Source organism: Lontra canadensis, unplaced genomic scaffold, assembly GCF_010015895.1.
Source record: "Lontra canadensis isolate GAN:19392208 unplaced genomic scaffold, GSC_riverotter_1.0 scaffold35, whole genome shotgun sequence".
In the NCBI taxonomy this organism is placed as follows: domain Eukaryota; kingdom Metazoa; phylum Chordata; class Mammalia; order Carnivora; family Mustelidae; genus Lontra; species Lontra canadensis.
The window spans coordinates 8,465,730-8,486,523 of record NW_022631029.1 but is presented as its reverse complement, the minus strand read 5'-3'; the positions used below and the strand labels follow the sequence as shown (position 1 = coordinate 8,486,523).

At 42.8% G+C, this 20,794-nt stretch overlaps 1 protein-coding gene across 7 annotated transcripts in view; it reads right to left on the bottom strand.

Annotated features, from left to right (window-relative positions):
* The window catches only part of RBM6 (RNA binding motif protein 6), a 104,591-nt gene that overhangs the window by 16,130 nt on the left and 67,667 nt on the right, over window positions 1-20,794 (bottom strand). For 6 of the 7 annotated variants that reach the window (XM_032868095.1, XM_032868094.1, XM_032868100.1 and 3 more), the window contains one exon: window positions 6,136-6,210. In XM_032868095.1, the coding sequence (XP_032723986.1) occupies window positions 6,136-6,210 (75 nt within the window). Of the gene's footprint in view, window positions 1-6,135; window positions 6,211-7,152; window positions 7,244-20,794 lie in introns of those variants that run through there. The other variant, XM_032868098.1, reaches the window with a different exon arrangement.

The following is a 20,794-nucleotide window of genomic DNA, read 5'->3' as shown; positions in this document are numbered from 1 at the left end:
ATCACCATAAAGCCGAACAAATCTGATGTCCGCCCCCCACTCATCACAGCTGGCAGATAGAATGAGGTGAGCTGCTGTTCGACAGCTACCTTCTAACAGGGCACGTGGATCCTGGAGCAGTCCCAAATGCCTTTGCTGGGGACACGGATTTCTACAGGAAATAAATTTAACTAAGAAAACTAGATTGTGAAATGGTTTATACAATACTACTGCCCCAAAGCCACTGCCCCTCACAGTTGCATCCAACATCGGTCCTGAACTTCAGCCCCATTCAGGCTGGGCTGGAGCTGGTAATTCAACTGCCAACGCCCCTTTCTCAAACACTGATTAAAAAAGGGGCAGGGAGGGGCACTTGGGTGGCTTAATCTGTTAAGCATCTGCCTTTGGCTCAGGTCATGATTCCACAGTCCTGGGACGGAGTTCCGTATCAGGCTCCTCGTTCAGCAGGGAGCCTGCTTCTCTCTCTCCCTGCCAATCGCCCTGCTTGTGTTCTCTCTCTGTTAAGTAACTAAAATTTTTAAACATACAAACAAATAAGGAGCAAGAAAAGAAGAGGAAGATACGTAAGTAGTGCCTCTGGCAGCTCTTCTGAGGATGTTAAACGGAAAAGGAACATTCATTCACCCAAACAAGGGAAGAGGCACTTTGCAATGTGAATGTAGTTTTTCTTGTCTGAACCTATGAATAAAAAGGTAAAACTGCCCAATTCCAAAGACGTTAAACATTTGCCAGTGAGCTTCCAAGTAGTATGAGGACAGAGCGCTGGCTGGCAGGAAACCAAGGAACAGGAACTGTGAAGAAAAGGCTGCTACTGGAGTAGGACCTTGTAGGGGGAGTAAGGAGGGCATGCGAGATGGAGATGGAGAACAATAACCACCGCAGTTCAGAAGCTAATGAGTAAAGAGCACACACCAGGTACCAGGCCTGTTCCACAAACCGTCACCTGAAGTGATTCAGACAACTATTATCTCCTCATTTTGTAGAAGATGAAACTGAGGCCTGGAGAGAGTACTCGAGTAAGGTCATTATAATCAACTATCTCCTTGGTCCCATATCGGTGAGTGGCAGAATCATAGGCACAGCCCTGCCCACTGTCCAGCAACCATGGTGCCTCCCTGCAGGATGAGTGCACTTCCCTCTCCATGGGCAACTCTGGCCGTGTCTCACTTTGGCCAACAGAGTGTGAGTGAACATGGCCTGGCAGAAGCTCTAAGAACCATTGGCTGGGAGCATGAGCTCTCTCCCTTAGGCAGGGGGATAGCAGTGCCACATTGGGACTGCTCCTTCCAGGTGGGTCCCAGAATGAGAGGTCATGGAGCAAAACAGAAGCAATGACCCATGAAGTATATGTCTGTCCATTTAAATGGACTTAAGTCTCTGGGATTTAGAAGCTGCTTGCTACTACAGAAGAGTTGTAAATGGTGAAGTCAAGATCCTAACCTTGGTTTAATGTTCCATAATGAACCATAATGTTCACCTGTTTCTTTTTTTTTTTTTAAAGATTTATTTACTTATTTATTTGACAGAGAGAGAGAGAGAGATCACAAGTAGGCAGGAGGCAGAAAGAGAGAGGGGGAAGCAGGCTCCCCGCTGAGCAGAGAGCCCAATGCGGGCCTCGATCCCAGGACCCTGAGATCATGACCTGAGCCAAAGCCAGGGGCTTAACCTACTTTTTTTTTTTTTTTTTTTTAAGATTTATTTATTTATTTGAGGGGGGAAGGGGCAGAGGAGTAGAGGAAAACAGAGAAACTCAAGCAGACTCCTACGCTGAAAGTGGAGCCCGGTGCGGGGCTCTATCTCATGACCCCCGAGATCATGACCTGACCTGAAACCAAGAGTCAGATACTTAACCAACTAAGCCACCCAAGCACCCCCAATGATTTCCAGTATATACAGAGTGCAACCATCACCACAATCTAACTTTAGAATATTTTTTTTTAAAGAGTTTATTTATTTATTTGACAAAGAGCACACAAATAGGCACAGTCAGGCAGAGAGAGAGGTAGAAGCAGGCTCCCCGCTGAGCAGACAGTCTGATGCGGGGCTTGATCCCATGACCCTGGGATCATGACCTGAGCTGAAGGCAGAGGCTTAACCCACTGAACCACCCAGGCACCCCTAGAATATTTTCATTGACCCAAAAATGAACCTCGTGGAGTCATTTTGCACTCTCACCACCAGTCCCATGGAACAGTGCAATATAAGGTGCTTTGTGTCTGGCATAGTATTTTCAAAGTTTATCCATGTTTTTGCATGTTACAGCACTTCAATCCTTTTTATTTATTTTAAAGATTTATTTATTTGAGAGAGAGAGGAAAGAGAGAGGGTACGTGCGTGTGCACACAAGCAGGAGGGCCAGAGGGAGAGAGAATCTTAAGCAAATTCTGCCCTTAGCAAGGAGCCTGATGCAGGGCTTGATCTCACAAGACTGAGATCATGTACCTGAGCCAAAACAAGAGTCGGAGGCTCAACTGACTGCACTACCCAGGAGCCCCATTCATTCCTTTTAACTGCCAAATAACATCCACCGGAGTGCTGTACTGCATGTTGTTGGTCTATCCATTCATCAGTTGATGGATTTTTTTGTTGTTTCCATTTCTAGGACATTACAAATAATACTGCCATAAATATTTTTTTTTGGCAGCTTCCACATCAGGTCAAAGGTCACATATGCAGGGCTGGTGCACTCCTTCCAAACAAGTGCAGAAATTACAAGTACCCCTGAGACAGCTAAGCAAGTGGCTTGTCATCTTAGGGGACAATGTAACTAAGCCATTCTGTTCTTTCAAGCAACAGTTTTGGCAATAGCTATGTAATTTTTACATCAGATATCAAAATTCGCTCTCTGCCAGTTAAGAGAAAGCAGAGTTTGGGGTGCGGGGGTGGCTCAGCTGGTTGAGCATTCAACTCTTGGTTTCAGCTCAGATCATGATCTTTGAGGTGCCCCCCTCTCTCTGCCCCTTTCCCTGCTCATATGCTCACTCTCTCTTGAAAACAAGTAAATTAACCTTAAAAAAAAAATTGAGTTCAAAATTGTCTCTTTAATTCTGGCTCCCTCCATCCCTGATTATAAAAGAAACAATACATGTGCATTATGGCTCATACAGAAAGTATAAGAGGGGGGAAATCACCCATAATCTCAAACTGTAGAGGCAATCACTATTAAAATATTAAATGTTATAAAAATCCTAATGGTCTTTTTGTAGAAATGGAAAAGCTGACCCTCAAATTTATATGGAATTGTAAAAGACACTCAATAGCTAAAAGAACTTTAAAAAAGAACAAAGTTGAAAGACATACTTACCAATTTCAAAACTTATGACAGAGCTACAATAATCAAAACAGCATGGTACTAATGTAAGGATAAAAATATACAACAACAGAATAAAACTGAGTGTCTACAGAAATAAACCTACAGATCTCTGGTCAACTGCTTTCCAACAAGGGTGCAAGACCATTCAATGGGAAAAGAATAGTTAATTCAGCAAATGATTCTGGGACAAGAGGATACACACATGCTGAAGAATGAAGCTGCCCTTTACCTCATAGCATGAACAAAAATTAACTCAGAACAGATAAAAGCTTTAAATATAAAAGCTCAAACTATAAAATTCTTAGAAGAAAAGACAGGGGTAAATCTTCATCACCGCGGATTTGGCAATTGTTTCCTGACACCAAAGGTACAAGCAACAAAAGAAAACAACAGCTGAATCGGACTTTATCAAAATTAATTTTTGTGCAAAAAACATGGTAAGAAGGTAAAAGACAACATACAGAATGGGAAAAAATAAATGCAAATCACATATCTGATTAGGAATTTATATCCAGAATCCAGTATAAAGAACTCTTATAACTTAACGACAAAAAGACAAATGACCCAATTAAAAATGGGCAAAGTAGTTGAATGAACATTTCTCCAAAGAAGATACAAAAGTGGCAACAAATACAAAAAAAAGATGTTCAACATCATTAGTTACTATGGAAATGCAAATTAAAATCATGAGATACTATTTTATACCCACTTAGGATAGCTGTTACCAAAAAAAGGGCTGGGGTGCCTGGCTGGCTCAGTTGGTAAAGTGTGTCACCCCTGATGTTGGGGCCGTGAATTTGAGCCCCACAATGGATGTAAAGATTACTTAAAAATAAAAAAAAAATTTAAAAAGGGTTAAAATTACAAATGTTGGCAAGGGCATGCATAAATTTGAACTCTCATACGTTGCTGGTTGGAATGTAAAATGGTGCAGCTGCTGTCTCTGGAAAATAGCCTGGTGATTCTTCCAAGAGTTAAAACATAAAAGTACCATATGATTTGACAATGTGTGTTCAGGCAAAAACTTGTACATGAATGGTCACAGCAGTCTTATTCATAACAGACAAGAGGTGGAAACAACCCAAATGTCCATAAAATGACGAATGGATAAACAAAATGTGGTATAGCCATATATTATTATTCACCCATAAAAATGAGTGGCATACTGATACACAAGACAACATGGACAAACCCTGACTACATGCTTGCTAAACAAAGGCAGACACAAAAGGTCAAATGTTCTATGACTCCACTTACATGAATGTCTAAAACAGGCAAATCCATGGAGATAGAAAGATTAGTGGTTTATTAGGAAATGAGGGAAAGGAGACTAAGGAGTGACTATTCAATAGATACAGGGTTTCCTTTTGAAGTGATAAAAAGTTCTAGAACTAGACACGATGGTGGTTGTACCACACTGTGAATGTACTTAATGCCAGTGAATTATGTGTTTTAAAATTGTTAAAATGCTAAATTTATTTATTTATTTATTTATAAAGATTTTATTTATTTATTTGACAGACAGAAATCACAAGTAGGCAGAGAGGCAGGCAGAGAGAGAGAAGGGGAAGCAGGCTCCCTGCCGAGCAGAGAGCCCGATGCGGGACTCGATCCCAGGACCCTGAGATCATGACCTGAGCCGAAAGCAGAGGCTTAACCCACTGAGCCACCCAGGTGTCCCTAAAATGATAAATTTAATGTTATGTGTATTTTAACACAATTAAAATTTTTTTTTTATTTTTTTAAAGGATTTTATTTAGTCATGAGAGACAGAGAGAGAGAGAGGGAGAAGCAGGCTCCCCACCGAGCAGGGAGCCTGATGTGAGGCTCGATCCCAGGACCTCAGGATCATGACCTAAGCCAAGGGCAGATGCTTAACCATCTGAGCCACCCAGGCGCCCTAAAAAGTTAAACGTTTTCCTAAAATGACACCATGATATATGAGTGCTTTGGCTAATGACAACCACAGCTATATAAATGATATTTCACTGAGACTAACAAAATGTCAAGCTAAAGTTTTTACTGAGTTTTATCAAGTTCTATAATGAACTTTTAATGAATCATGGTTCAGAAATTTTATAAATTCTTCATAATTATTTCTGAAACTAAGTAGCAGCAATGAAAAATGACAAATTTTATTTTCATGCTCATTTGCAAGCCAGCTGGACTTCCAGTAAGAGTATAGCCTAGGGGCACCTGGGTGGCTCAGTCAGTTAAGCATCTGCCTTTAGCTTGGGTCATGACCCCAGGGTCCTGGTACTGAGCCCTATATTGTGCTCCCTGGTCTGCGGTGAGTCTGCTTCTCCCTCGGCAACCCCCCGCCACCGCATGCTCTCTCTCTCAGATAAATCAAATCTGAAGAATATAGCCTAAAATCTTTAAATATGCCATTCTAGAAGACTATTAGACTTTAAGAGAGGTAAAATGCCATGAAGTTCTATATCCTTGGAAACCTATAATATCCAAAAAGTGTGCACCTCTCATAGATCCAACCTCTCCCAATACTAATCCCCTATAACCACCCTCAGGAAGCATCACCAAGGAGAGGCTGTAAGTCAATGCAATCAATAATCAATTAAAAAGCATGGTGTATGTCCCTTGAGAAAATGCCTCCAATAGGCCCAGAACCCTCTGGCCACAGGCAGCAGCTGGGAAGCATGAATGGTGGCTGGCCTTACCCTCACCCTCCGTTCATCTGAAGTGAACTAAGGTAGAAGAGCTTTGCCCTTGGCAATGCATACGACCAGGGGGTACTCCTGGAGACACAGAGGAGCTGTGAGGCTGGATCCTTACCTCTAAGGAACAGAATTCTTGGCACTTACCCGTTTGCAGTACCAAAAATCTGGGCCTGGTATATACTCAAGGGTGACCTCTTTGTCATGGATCATTAGAGTCCCCTGTGAAGACAAAGACAGAAGCCATCAACATCAACCCTCAGAGAAAAAGAGAGACAGGAAGGCACAGTGAGCCTTTCCAGTCCCCAAGCTGAAACATTTTACAAAGAATGAACCTATTTATCGACAAAAGGAAATGGCTGTTTGAAGCCACAGACTTGGGGCAGTGTGGCAGAGCAAGCTCAAGCTTAGGGAAAGGGCGTGGGAGAAGGTGAGATCAGTCTTCAGCCTCGGCTCTTGTGGGTCAGGGCGCTGTCCTTGGGCAGGTTAGGCCGAGTCTACTTCTCCAGAGGTCACGCAGCGCACTCTCACGAGTCCCAGCAAGCCCCCCACCTGACTTGGAGCTAGCACACTATCAGAGGCAAACTCTTCCTTCTGCAGCACAGAGGCACAGGAGCCCTCTCAATCATCTTCTTGTCCATGGCTAACTCAAATCTCCTTGGAGAGGTAGGTAGGGCTCTTAACTGTGGTGCCTGAAAACTTTCTTTAGAACACTGGCTGCATGGCAAAAGCCCCAGGAGAAAGAGGTACAACCCTGATGACAGGCAGAAAGGAGGAAGGTGAAGCTTCACAGCAGGTCCCATCCTTATGGCAGGAACCTGAGTGGCCAATGGTGGCAGCGGAGGTGCTGGCGGCGGCGGCAGCAGCATCACTCTGGCGTGGAGCCTGCAGAGTGAGCTAGCCATGAGATGTGAGGAGCAACCATTGGCAAATAAGCACTTTGGGGAAGTCTGGCACAGGAACAGGTGGGGGAAAAAGGCTCAATAAACTTGCGGTTACAGAGCTCCTTTGCCTCTGCATTTTGGAAAAGTCACAAATTCTATTTCACATCAAGAAAAAGTAAGGTTATTAAACACTAGCCAGCAGATCCGTGTTAGAGCAGAGGAAAAAAAAATCTCTGCCTACTGACAAGAGACCCTCACCCACACTGGTAAGTGAACTAACCGAGGATGCGACTCTGGAACTAGCCCCTGCGCTGTGTTCATTCTCCGCCCTCTAGGGTCCTCTGTGTCTCCTCAGACAGGGCTCTGAGTTCTACAAGGCATTTCTTTGCAATTGGACCTCAGTTTCTTGCTTGAATCCATACATCTGTCAAATAATGCTTTACCTCTCTGCTTTTCACACCAAAAGAGTCAAGAAAAATACATAGAATAAAATTATTGTCTTGTCAAAACCAAAGGAAATCTGCCCACCTACCTAGGTCCTAGATTCTGGTCTCTGAGAAATTGTTTCGTGGCTTGTTCTCAGGCTAGAAGATGATGATAATAAAAATCTGCTATCATTTATTAAGCGCTTACTCAGAGCCAGAAATGGTTAAGTATGTGATCTTACTTAATCCCTTGATGATCCCATAAAATAGTATCATCATCTCCACTTCACAGATGAGGAAACATGCTTGGAGCCAAGGTCACCCAGATGGCGAAAAGCAGAGCCAGATTCACATGTGGGCTGTAGATAAGGAACCTACTACGGCATTCATCACCTCCCACTCTGTATGAAGGACAAGCAATCTGCTCTTGGAAACCCCTCCAGGAAAGAGAAGAACTCTGCAGGCAGGGAGGTCAGGGGACTATCACTCTGCCAAGCTCTCCCATACAGGACATTGGTAAGGACGGTACCCTTCTACCTAGAGGCAGTATATCACATCATTTAAGAACATGGACTCTGGGTCAGTTTCCCTAAGTTTGAATCTTGCCTCCACCTCATGACCTCCAACAAGAAAGGACCTTATTAACTTCTATGTGCTTCAGTTTCCTCATTTGTAAAGTAGGGATAACAGTACCTGTTTCATAAGGTGGTTATGAAGATTAAGTTAATACATGTAAAGAGCTTAGCATGAAATATAGTGAGGGCTCAATAAATGTATTTTGACTCCTAAGTGCTAAAAAAAAAAAAAGGACTAGCATCAATCAGCAGGTGAGACTAGACAGATCAAAAGCCACTCATTTCGCCTCACTTGCCTGTCAGGTAATATTTCACAACCATTTCAATCTACTAAAAGACTAAGCTTTCACAGGAATTGGTCACTGCAGGTCAGAACCTGTGTCTTTATGCTAGCACTTAGTTGTCAAATGCTGGGCCAGATCTTAGTGTCCAAGCTAAATCTTTCTGACCTTTTATTGTCAGTAACAAGTACAACACTTGGTACAGAAAAGGAACTTAAGTGCTTGTGGAAGGAACAAAAGACTGAATGGATCCAACTATCCCTGGAAGACTGGAGTGCTCAGCACATAGTGGCTCTGGAGGGAGGTACTACTGTCATAGTGCGCATCTGTATACCCTGGCCACAAAATGTGTGGGCTGCCGTTTGAAGATTGAACAGTGCCACTGGCACGAGGCACTACTATGAACACAATCATTCACAAATTTTTATTTCACCACTTGGAGGTGTCAGTATACTCAGGAATTCCCAAGGCAAGGAGTCTTTATACTCTAGGGTAACGATTATGCCGCCGCTCCAGGAACCATGGATGACTTCCGTCCAGGGCAGGAAACTCCTGCCAGGAGCACTCATTAACATATCAACTTTGAGAAGATTGCCTTCCCCTCTCAAAGGCAATGATTTCCAATCCTTCAGAGTCCCCTACCGCTAGGACGGCTTTCTTTTCTTTTCAATCCGCACAGGGCTAGACATAAGGCTGCCAGGAAACCACTGCTAAAGAATATGAAACGCTTTTAACATCACCATTAAGAACAGCCAATTGGGGGCGCCTGGGTGGCTCAGTGGGTTGAAGCCTCTGCCTTCGGCTCAGGTCATGATCCCAGGGTCCTGGGATCAAGCCCATCATTGGGCTCTCTGCTCCGCACGGAGCCTGCTTCCTCCTCTCTCTGCCTGCGTCTCTGCCTACTTGTCATCTGTCTGTCAACTAAATAAATAAAATCGTAAAAAAAAAAAAAAAAAAAAAAGAACAGCCAATTGTTTTAGTAAGAGTAAACAGAGAAATCACCTGAGTGACAGCAATCAGGCTTATCTATGATTTGCTTCCCCAGCTGCTATAACACTTAAGTTGCTCACATATACCCAGCACGGGTGACATACACTGTGATCCTCCCTATCCTGGCCAGGCCCTTTCTTCAGATTTCATAGGGTAAAGATCTGCCAGTGTCTCCTAGGGAAGCAAACTGTGGAGAGGTGGATTAATAAATGAGCTGGATAAATATTAATAATAAATTAGTAAGTCATTAATGAATGATTTCATCATTTTTAGTTGTCCACTTTTAATTGTTTATTATCTACCAACTTCACACATGAGGATTTTTATTCATCATTTGAATTACTGGATTATTAAGCTACTAAAGCAAAGGTACCACGAAGACCATGAGTCTGATTAACCAGGTCTGGCTCCTAAAGAGGCATCAGATATTTGAAAATAAAACCAGAGACACCTTCTTTCTCAATAGTGTTAGATAGAGGGGAGCCTGGGTGGCTCAGTGGGTTAAAGCCTCTGCCTTTGGCTCAGGTCATGATCCCAGGGTCCTGGGATCGAGCCCCGCATCAGGCTCTCTGCTCAGTGGGGAGCCTGCTTCCCCCACCCCTGCTTGCCTTTCTGCCTACTTGTGATCTCTGTCAAATAAATAAATGAAATCTTAAAAAAAAAAAAAAGTGTTAGATAGGCATAAATTAGATCAAAACCTGCTAAAATGTATCTCCCAGGCCCAAAGCCCTCACTTGACAAAGTTACATATAGTTATTCCTAAGTATATCCCCAGGGGTCTTAATGTAAAGCTGCAGAAAGCTAGAGGTAACTGCATTCCTGGAGAGTAAAGCCAGTCAAGTCCTTATCCTCCACCTCAGGGACACTAGAGAGGAGCACACTCTGGGTCTGAGGGCAGCTGAACTCAATATCCACATTTCCATTTCCCTTTCCAGCTGCTGCTCCTGGAGACTTGATAACTTCATTTTGTGACTGCCAACCTGTGAAAAGGACTTGGGTCAGAGAATCATGACTCTACCACATGGTCCAGCTGGCTCATAACGAAACCCCAAGAATCCTTTCTTAAGGTACTGGGGAGGTACAAGAGCAATAGGAAGGGAAGAACATTTCCGGCCAGGAGGTTGGCATGTTTGTTGATGATCTCCCAACACAAGCACGGTCACAATCACATTTTGTCCTGAGAGCATGGTTGCTGTGTGACAGAACAGGTCATCCCATTGAAACATGGAGAGAGACAGGATCAAAAAGCAGGGAGAAGGTATGTGAGCCTCATGAATACAACTCACGCTGAAATATCAGCAATCCCTCCTCACAGATTTGTGCTTCTTCCAAACACAGGATGGGAGAGTCAGGCTACTGGTGGCTGAGAACTGGTACTGTTTATCAGAGATAGTAATCTTTATTCACAAGGCAGTTACAGTTTACAAAGGCATTCTTCACAAATGTCACTTGGCTCAATCCTCACAAGCACGGCATACATAAAACCTAACCTGCACATGGGGAAGTATGGCTGGGATACATGGAACAGCCTGCCCAAGATCTCAGAGCTCCTGAGCAACACACACTGAACCAAAAGTCAGGTTTTCTTTTCGCCATACTGCTTGCTCTTCCTTCTACGCCTCCAGCGAGTCAGCCAACTCATAACAGCTACCACACTGAAGAGGTGGCTTCTGATCAAAAGATGCATAAAGTCTAAAGAAATTCGCAGGCAATGGCCCCATAGGGATTTTCTTAGAGAGACTAACATAAAGACCCTGCTCCCTGATAGCGCTGCCAATCCCCCAAAAGGGTCTGCTCCAGTGGTCTTTGTGTTTTCCAAGCACTACAATTACTCTAAGGCACAGCGCCTAAGACAAAGAGAGCTGTCAGTAAGCAGCTGCTACCAGCAGTTTCAACAACCCAGCAATCAAATGGACTTGCAGAAAGAGTAAAGCAAGAGGAACCAAATAACAGGTTTAAAACAGATGTATGTCGAGCCTCTTAGTGTAAAAGGGTAGTTTTTATAGAAATCTTTTGCAAAGCAGCCAGGTTCATTCTTTCTGGTGCAAGGATATATGTTATAGTTCAAATATCTTGGAAAACTCAGTGTTTGCAAAGGCCAAAACTAAAATGAAGCAGAAAGAGGAGAGGGAGGAAGGGGGGGAAGTAGAGGAAGAAATCCTAAGGGAAGCACACAGAATGCTCTGTGACAACTCTGTAGTAGCTCTGTTCAGTGATCTCTATACCCTCTGTTAGACTGGCTTTTCTTTTCTTCTCTTTTTTTCTTTTTTGAAGATTTATTTATTTGAGGGATGCCTGAGTGGCTCAGTCGTTGGGTGTGTGCCTTCGGCTCAGGTCATGATCTCAGGGTCCTGGGATTGAGCCCCATGTCGGGCTCCTGCTCAGGGGGAAGCCTCCTTTCCCTCTCCTACTCCTCCTGCCTGTGTTTCTGCTCTCTCTGTCTCTCTCTCTCTCTGGCAAATAAATAAAATCCTAAAAATTTGTTTTTATTTATTTGAGGGAGAAGGTCTTCAGCAGGATCCATGTTGAGTGCAGAGCTGATACAGGGCTCGATCTCACGACCCTGAGATCACAACCTGAGCAGAAACCAAGAGCCGGACACTTAACCGACTGTGCTAGCCAAGAGCCATAGACTGACTTTTCACAGAACAGGATCTAAGTCACTCTCTGAGCAGCAAGGAGATGAGATCATAATGGGAGCTCCACTAGAAACAGAATCTTACTTCAGGGTCCAATTTAAAGTTGAGGGGCAAGGAGACATTGCACTCTCAGCTAATACTTCATCTTGATACCTTTCCTTATCTAGATGAAAGCACAAACATTTTTTTTCTGAAATGCTCCTTAGCGATATTTTTCATGGGGCATCTGGGTGTCTGTCTGTTGGTTAAGCATCTGTCTTCAGCTCAGGTCATGATCCTGGGATCAAGCCCCATGTCAGGCTCCCTGCTCTGGGGGAGCTAGCGCTTCTCCTCCTCCCTCTGTCTCCCTGGCTCATGGTCTCTCTCTCTGTAATAAATAAATAAAGAAAATTTTTTACTACCTGACCAGTTTGTCTGTCACTTCCTAAGAGGACACAAAGAGCACTTTGCTCAAGTCTTATTTGTGCTCTCTGAAGCAGCATGGCTGGCCTGTATTTCACTCAGCCTAACCCACCAGGCTCAGAGCTAGCCGGAGACAGGGTCTCCAGATGAACTCTGCTCCAGGAACACAATACACTCTAGACCAGGCCCCGACATACAGCAACTCGATTGTTTCAAAGGTATCTGGCGCTGAGAATATATTCCACCCCCTCCAGCACCACTCCCTGCTAGTCTGTGGTGTATTTTAAAATAAGATCTCAGTTCTTCTACCAAATGCCTCTTGTTATTATGAAAGAAAACTTGCAGTCTTCAAGATAATTTCATCAACTTAGCTCCCAGACTTGTCTACTAGGGTCTCCACAAAACTCTCCTGCTCTAGGAGTCATTTGGGTCAAAAACAAAGAGGCAAAATATAAACAAACAAATGAGTAAGCAAGTAAGTAAATAATCAAAACTGCCGAAAGTCTTTTCTCTCCCTGTGAGAAGGTGAGGTTCTATCAGAGACTGAGGCCAGGTAGATGGGGCACTCACCAAATTCCTTCACCACAAACATCTTACCATGAAGAAATAATTACAAGATTCCCCTGAAACTCGTAATACAGTATATGTTAACTAAATTGAATTTAAATAAAGAGTTTTAAAAAAATTACAAGATCCAGCTATAGTACTTAGAATAACCGAATAAATGTGAACCACTAAAATGCAAATATTTTTGAAACTTTGTTTGTTATAATTCTGTATTTGTTTTTTTTTAAAGATTTAGGGATTTATTTATTTGAAAGAGAGAGAGAGCATGAGCAGGAGGGGTCGAGGGAGAGAGAATCTGAAGCAGACTTGGTCCTGAGCGCAGAGCCCAAAATGGGGCTCAATCTCATGACCCTGAAATCAGACCTGAGCTGAAATCAAGAGTCGGTCACTTAACCGACTGTGCCACCCAGGCACCCTAATTTTGTATGTTTTAAAGCAGTATTTCATCTAATGTTGACAAGGACCTCAGCCTAATTAAGATTTCCCTGACCAATAATAATTTATTTCCAACTGGAAGCAGAAGATCTTATTTGAACATGCCATAAGATGTGATAATCCTCAGAATTCCCTTCAGAATTCAGGCTTCTATAACCACCAATACACTTTTTTTCCCCCTCAGTTGGTTTCACATCGTAATGAAATCAAAGTACTCAAAGTTGAACAGATATAGAAACAAGACACAGCTTGTTCCTTCCTAACAATTTTCTCAGATAGCCCTAAAATAGTTGTGGGGTATGCAGGGCAGAGGTTTCAGTCCCAGATAAAAGAAGGGCTCTCCGCCGACTGAGACCCTTAGGGCCATTTTCTACCCACACTGTTGAATACTAGAACACTATTTAACACTCTTGCATATTCTGAAATGACCTTTTTAAAAAAAGATTTGTTTATTTATTTGAGAGAGAGAGAGAGAGAACAGAGCGAGGAACTGAGAGACAGGGACAAGCAGACTTTACACTGAGCACAGAGCGGGGCTCGATCTTGCAACCCTGAGATCATGACCTGAACTGAAACAAAGAGTCGGATGCTCAACTGACTGAGCCACCCAGGCGCCCCCTGAGATGACTATTGTTCCAGCTCCCCAACGCTCATTTCTCTGGAAAAAGTGGACCCTAAATTCAACATATACACATGCTTCATTATCTAGATCTCTAAACTGAGTCACTGTAAAGGAAGAAGAGGGGAGTTTCTAAAATCAACATGGTAAATGTAAAGCTTCTTTACTTTGTTTACTGAGTAACATAATCAAAGCTTTTCTCTCTCATTTCTTTTGCCTACAGAGCTCATGCTGGGACGTGGGAGGAATAGCCAAGAGAAAATACGAGGCCTAAAAGGCCTAAGACGCTGCACAGATCACACTGCTGAGCCCACCACAAAGGCTGCAGAGTGTTCCCCAGATATCTCCCAAAGAACTGGCAGCTATTCTTCCGGCCTCACCATTGGAGGTTATTTCTACAGGCTCTTCATTTGCTACCTCCCACCCAAGAACCTCAGCTCTCTCGAAGGCCGTCACTATTAGCCTCTCTGGCTTCAATGTCCTTGCTAAGACATTTCAAAAAAAACCCCTGCTGACATACTTTCTGCAGAAACAATGCCCTAAACAGATGAATAGAACACAGTGCCACCAGACTTCTGAACACACACTGCTCAACTGCCATTGTAGGGAGGTAACCACCCACCATTATTTTTTTCTTAGGCAAAAAGCTACAGATCCAGGGCACCTGGCTGGCGCAGCTGGAAGAGCATGCAATTCTTGATCTGAGGATCAGGAGGTTCGAGCCCCATGCTCGGTGTAGAGATTAAAAAAAAAAAAAAAGACCCAATGACACTGTGACGGTAGCTCCAACACTCAGAATGGAAGCTTTGAGTCAGTAAAGGTCCATTGGGACAAAAGGTTAGGACCCTAAACCTTTTCCGTCTACTCATTCTCACATGGGAATAAGGGAATTATCAAACTTCAGTCCTAATAAAAACAAGGGGTGGCTTTTCACATTTAAGACAAGCTCAAGTCAAATTATTCCACTGAGGAAGCAACATTTGCTGGGCTATATCATGGCTGACATTGCAGCAGGTACCTATAGAGAATGAGGGAATGATCTCTACACAGGGTAGAAATCTCAGGTATTCCAGGAATTTGAGAGAAGACAAAGCCAAGAGGTCTCTAATGATGTCCCCGTTGGAATTGCTGCCAAGTGCTACAAAGGCACAGCCCACAGACATCAAGAAACTCTCCCTGATCTAACCTGTATGTATGCCTTGAAAATCTAACAGACTTAACCCCTGGATACTTTTTTTTTTAAGATTTTATTTATTTGACAGACAGAGATCACAAGTAGGCGGAGAGGCAGGCAGAGAGAGAGAGGAGGAAGCTGGTGCCCCGCTGAGCAGAGAGCCCGATGTGGGGCTTGATCCCAGGACCCCGGGATCATGACCTGAGCCAAAGGCAGAGGCTTTAACCCACTGAGCCACCCAGGTGCCCTGACCCTTGGATACTTTTAAACACCCTCAGATCTAAGACATACCATCCAGTGTTATTAAAAGGCACATTTAATCTACTTAAAGCTTTCAAAATAACCAAGTGATCATATAATTGCCATATAATTGCCCCTATTGCAAGCCATCATCTTGTCACATCTCAACCACTGCACTAGACCCTAGGGCGTTCTGCTCTGCAGTTTCTCTCTTCTCCTCTCTAGTCAAGACTATACACTGCCACAAGAAAAGTTTCCCTAGGTGTCATTTTAATTTTGCTGTATTCAGGTGGTTCTCCCATGTCTTCAAATACAAAATAAAATGCAAGGCTCCTGACAACCTACTTTGCACTTTCCAAGTTATTCACCTGAATACTTCCCAGAGTATGAGGACAAGAATCAGGAAGGAATCCGGGAGCTATAACAAACAAGATGTAGCTACCTCTGGTAAGAACAGAAACAGCATATTACTATTTCCTATCAAAGATGATAGGGTTGAAACCTCATAGAAGTACCAAAATCTGGCAAGTCAAGAGGTGGCTTAGGTTGGAAGGACAAGAGCCTTCTACATTATGCAGAGATTAAAAAGACTGCTAAGAGTATATAAAGAAGGACTATGGAGTCAGAAACTATTCAAGCATTTCTTAACCCAGTTAACAAGTATTTATTCAGCACATGTGTTGCCAGGTATAGCTCTAAACCATGTGGACAGTGATGGGGGGGGGAGGTTAAAAGAAGGAAAGAAACAGGGTGCCTGGGTGGCTCAGTTGGTTAAGCAACTGTCTTCAGCTCAGGTCATGATCCCGGAGTTCCGGGATCGAGTCCCGCATCGGGCTTCCTGCTCAGCAGGGAGTCTGCTTCTCCCTCTGACCTTCTTCCCTCTCATGCTTTCTCTCTGTCACTCTGCCAAATAAATAAATAAAATTAAAAAAAAAAAAAAGAAGGAAAGAAACAGTCCTTGACCTCATGAACCTTTCAATCTAGGGATGTCCAATTCTATCCGGTAGCATCTGCTTTATTGTACATAGATCTCTGCCAGTCATTACCCAGGTACTCAGTCTGGCTTAGCGATTTACTCCTTCATTCCGTATTTCTCAGGGCTCCAGTACTGTCTTGGAAAATATCTAAGCAGATGCCTGACAAGCACTCAACCTAAGCACTCGAAGGAGACACAGGGAGCATTTTCCTAGGCAAGGTGCCCAATCCAATGTTCTCTGACTTCAAGAAGTCTGCTGAGCTTGGAAACTTGATAGGAATAAATACAAACATGTCGGAGCTGGCACTCCTCCGGTATGTGGGGAACCCAACATACCCTGTATTGCTGTGGATTCACATTACTCAAGAATTGGGTCCAAGAAAAAAACAAAAGACTTTTACCGTATACTTTTAAAATAAATACCTCAGAACTAGACAACATGAGCACTACCAGACACACAGGCAGACACAATAAATGTGCTACTTAATAGTTGCAGGAGAATCTATAAGGAATGGAAAGAAGAAATGAGCTATTCAAGTGTCCACTTGAATATGCCCCAAATCTAAGTAACAAAAATAGATCAACATCCAGGGCAGCCAGTACCTGGAGACATCCAGTCAAAAAATCCCCAAACAAACAAAACACCCCATAGCCCAAGGGAGAATTCAAAATGGCAATATGAATCCTAAACAGAAGTGAAACCCGGCCACTGGGACTGTGAGCGGTCCAGGCAGTCCACCACACAACTCTAATATGGGACCCAAGGAACTAACCATTTGGAGAAAGCTCCTGAAAAACCCAAAAGCTTTAGCATTTCCACTCCTAGATATGCACCCAAGAGAAATGAAAACATACGCCCATAGTAAAATGTGTACATGAGTGTTCACAGCAGCATTATTCATAATAGTGAAAAGAAGAAATAACCTAAAATGTCCATCAACTAATTAACGGATAAAGAAAATGTGTTACATTCATATGATGGGATACTCAACCATAAAAAGAGATGAAGTTATCAATTCATACAGCAACATGGATGAACTCTGAAAATATAATGCTAAATGAAAGAAGCTAGTCAAAAAAGTGTATGACCCCATCTGTATGAAGTATCTTGAACAGGCAAATCTATAGAGACAGAAAGTAGACTAGTGGGCCTTTAGAGCATGGGAAGGGGAAAGTGGAGGGAAATGCAGAGTGACTGCTAATAAGCACAGCACTTCTTTTCGAAGTAACAGAAATGTCCAGGAATTACACAGTGGTGATGGTTGCAAAACCTTGTGAATATACTAAAAACTCCTAAGGAGTATACTTTAAAAGGGTGAATTTTATGTTACATGTATTTCATTTCAATCAAAATAAAACAGAATAGAAGTTTCAGGGCTGCAAAACTATTGCCAGGACATAGACATTCAGTTATTGCATTCCTCCCTCTCTGCACTCACTGGCTCACTTAACCTGCCTACACCCCCCAGTCTCTCAGGGAGCAGCCTGCCTCCAGCCTCTTCTCTAACCACGACCACCACTGTCATGTTCATCTTCCTTATCGCACCCCCATTCTTGCCCAAAGCTCTGGTTCCCAATGATCATATATAATTGAAAATTAGAGAATTCTGGGGCACATGGGTGGCTCAGATGGCTGAGTGTTCAGCTCTTGGTTTCAGCTCAGTTCATGATCTCATGGGTGGTGAGATCCAGCCCTGAGTCCCAAGCCAGGCTCCAGGCTCAGCAGGCAGTCTGGTTGAAGAGTCTCTTCCTCTGCCCCTCCCCCCACTCAAGTAAGAGCCCATGTGCTCACCAATAAATAAATAGATAGATAAATAAATAAATATATTTTTTAAGATTTTATTTATTTATTTGACAGACAAAGACCACAAGTAGGCAGAGAGGCAGGCAGAGAGAGAGGAGGAAGCAGGCTCCCTGCTGAGTAGAGAGCCGGATGCAGGACTAGATCCCATGACTCTGGGATCATGACCTGAGCCAAAGGCAGAGGCTCTAACCCACTGAGCCACCCAGGCGCCCCTAAATAAATCTTCTTAAAAAAAAAAAGGAAAATTAGATAACTTTAACTAGAAAGGAACATCTATTCTCTCAACAAAAACATGGCCAAAAAGCAATCTGACTGAATTTGAATGAATAGACTTTTAGGGATGTGAATAAACTATTTATACTTAATTTATTAGTCTTATACACTTAAGTTATAAAATAACATGATCTTAATTACAACCATACCCCCAATTCCTACACAATGGCAGACACATTAAACATAGTGGGGGATCAACAGCTACTGAATGATAAAAGAAGGGCTCTCCGCAGACTGAGATCCTTAGGCAGGCAGTGATCAATGAAACTTTAAACTACCGGGTGACAGACTGGAGATAACACAGAAAATCCAGCAAGTCTACTCATGGGTTTATATTAAGAGAAATGAGCATACCTATTCACCAAGAGACAAAATTTTGAAATAATGCCCTCCAGCCAACCTACATGTCCTTTAACAGAGGATGAATACTGATGAATACATTGTGATATACTCTTATGCTGAAAGACCATGTAACAATGAAAATGAACATATTCCAGTTATACACAAGATGAATTTAAAAAACAATACTAAGCAAAAAGACGGGGAGAAGAATACATCCTGTGTGATTACATATACATAAGGCTCAAAAGCAAGTAAAAGGACTCTTCAGTATCAGAACTTAACAACAGTGACTATCTCTGGGAAGGGTAGAAAGGAAAACAGCCAGGAGAGGCCAGGAAGGACTTCTGCATATAAAGCAACATTTTGCTTATTAATCTGGGCAGTGGTTACATAGGTGCTATAGACAGAATGCCTGTGGCCCCCAAACCCCTTCCAATTTATACGGTGATGTCCTAATTCCCAGCCTCATGCTATCTGGAAGTGGCACCTCTGGGAGGTAGTTAGGTAGTGAAGGTGGAGCCTTCATGAATAGAATTATTACTCTAAGAGATAACAGAGTATCTTTCTCTCCACCATTTGAGGATATACCAAGAAGACAACCATCTGCAATCCAGGAAGAAGACCCTCATAGGGAAATGAATTGGATGGCACCTTGATCTTAGACTTTCTGGCCTTCAGAACTTTGAGAACCAAATTTCTACTGTTTAAATCACCAAGTCCATGGTATTTTGTTACAGCAGCCCAAACTGATTAAGACGACAGGTATATATAGTATGTGATAATTCACTGAACAGTAATGATATGCTCTTTTCCGTATGTATGAAATACAGGAAGGAAGGAAGGAAGGAAGGAAGGGGGGGGAGGGAGGGAGGAAGGGGAAAAGAAATGATTTTAAGATATTGCTCTTTCGGGGCACCTGGTTGGCTCAGTCATTAAGCATCTGTCTTCCGCTCAGGTCATGATCCCAGGGCCCTGGAATCAAGACCCGCATTGGGCTCCCTGCTCAGTGGGGAGCCTACTTCTCCCTCTCCCATTCCCTCTGCTCATATTCCCTCTCTTTCTGTCAAATACATAAAATCTTTAGGAAAAAAAAAAAAAGACATTGTCTTTTCCTTTCTATCTTATTCAAGGTTTTTATAAGTTCCCTCACTGACAGGGCCATTTTAGGTCATCTAGCAATTTCTAAAGCGTATCATTTTAATTGCCATCAAACTTACTTAAGATACACCACTTCAAATCTGTGAATAATGTCTTTATAGTTAAGTTTATCCTAAGCCACAAGTACATTTAAGAACAAAATTACAATAACAACAGTCAATTATTTCATTGGTCTTGTAAGTGAATTTGAATACTTATTTTATTTAAAATGTTATCTAACATTTTATATGATTATAACCTGAGAATCACCGAAATTGTGTTAAATTTCTTTACTTCTTTAGGAGCGCGTGGCTGGCTCAGCTGGTAGAGCATGTAACTCTTGATCTTGGGGTTGTGAGTTCCAGCCCCACGTTGGGTGTAGAGAGTACTAAAAAATTAATATCTTTATTTTTTTAAAAGATTTATTTATTTACAGAGATAGAGAGACAGAATGAGAGAGAGAGAGCTAGTGGGAAGGGCAGGCAAAGAGAATCCCAAGCAGACTCCATGCTGAGGACAGAGCCCACACAGGGCTCGATGTCAAGACCCCAAGATCATGACCTGAGCTGAAACCAAGAGTCAGACACTTAACTGACTGAGGCACACAGGCACCCTAAAAATAAAACATTTTTTAAAAAAGATTTTATTTATTAATTTGAGAGAGAGAGAGTGAGGGAAAGGGAGCATGAACAGGGGGAGGGGCAGAGGGAGAAGCAGACTCCCTGCTCAGCAGGGAGCTAGATGTGGGGCTCAATTCCAGGACCCTGAGATCATGACCTGAGCTGAAGGCAGATGCTTAACTGACTGAGCCATCCAGGTGCCCCTAAAGACAAAATCTTTAAAAAAAAAAATTTTTTTTTTCTTTACTTCTTTAAAAAACCAATGAATCAACCTACCCACCCCAGATTCTAGCAGTTGACCTCTATAAGCATCCAAAACTAGCATGGGCTAAAGCCAGTGATTAATATATCTCCCTCGAATGATACTTTGTGACTCAAAAGAACTGAGAAAATATATAGCAAAGACTGTAAAAAAAATTCTTT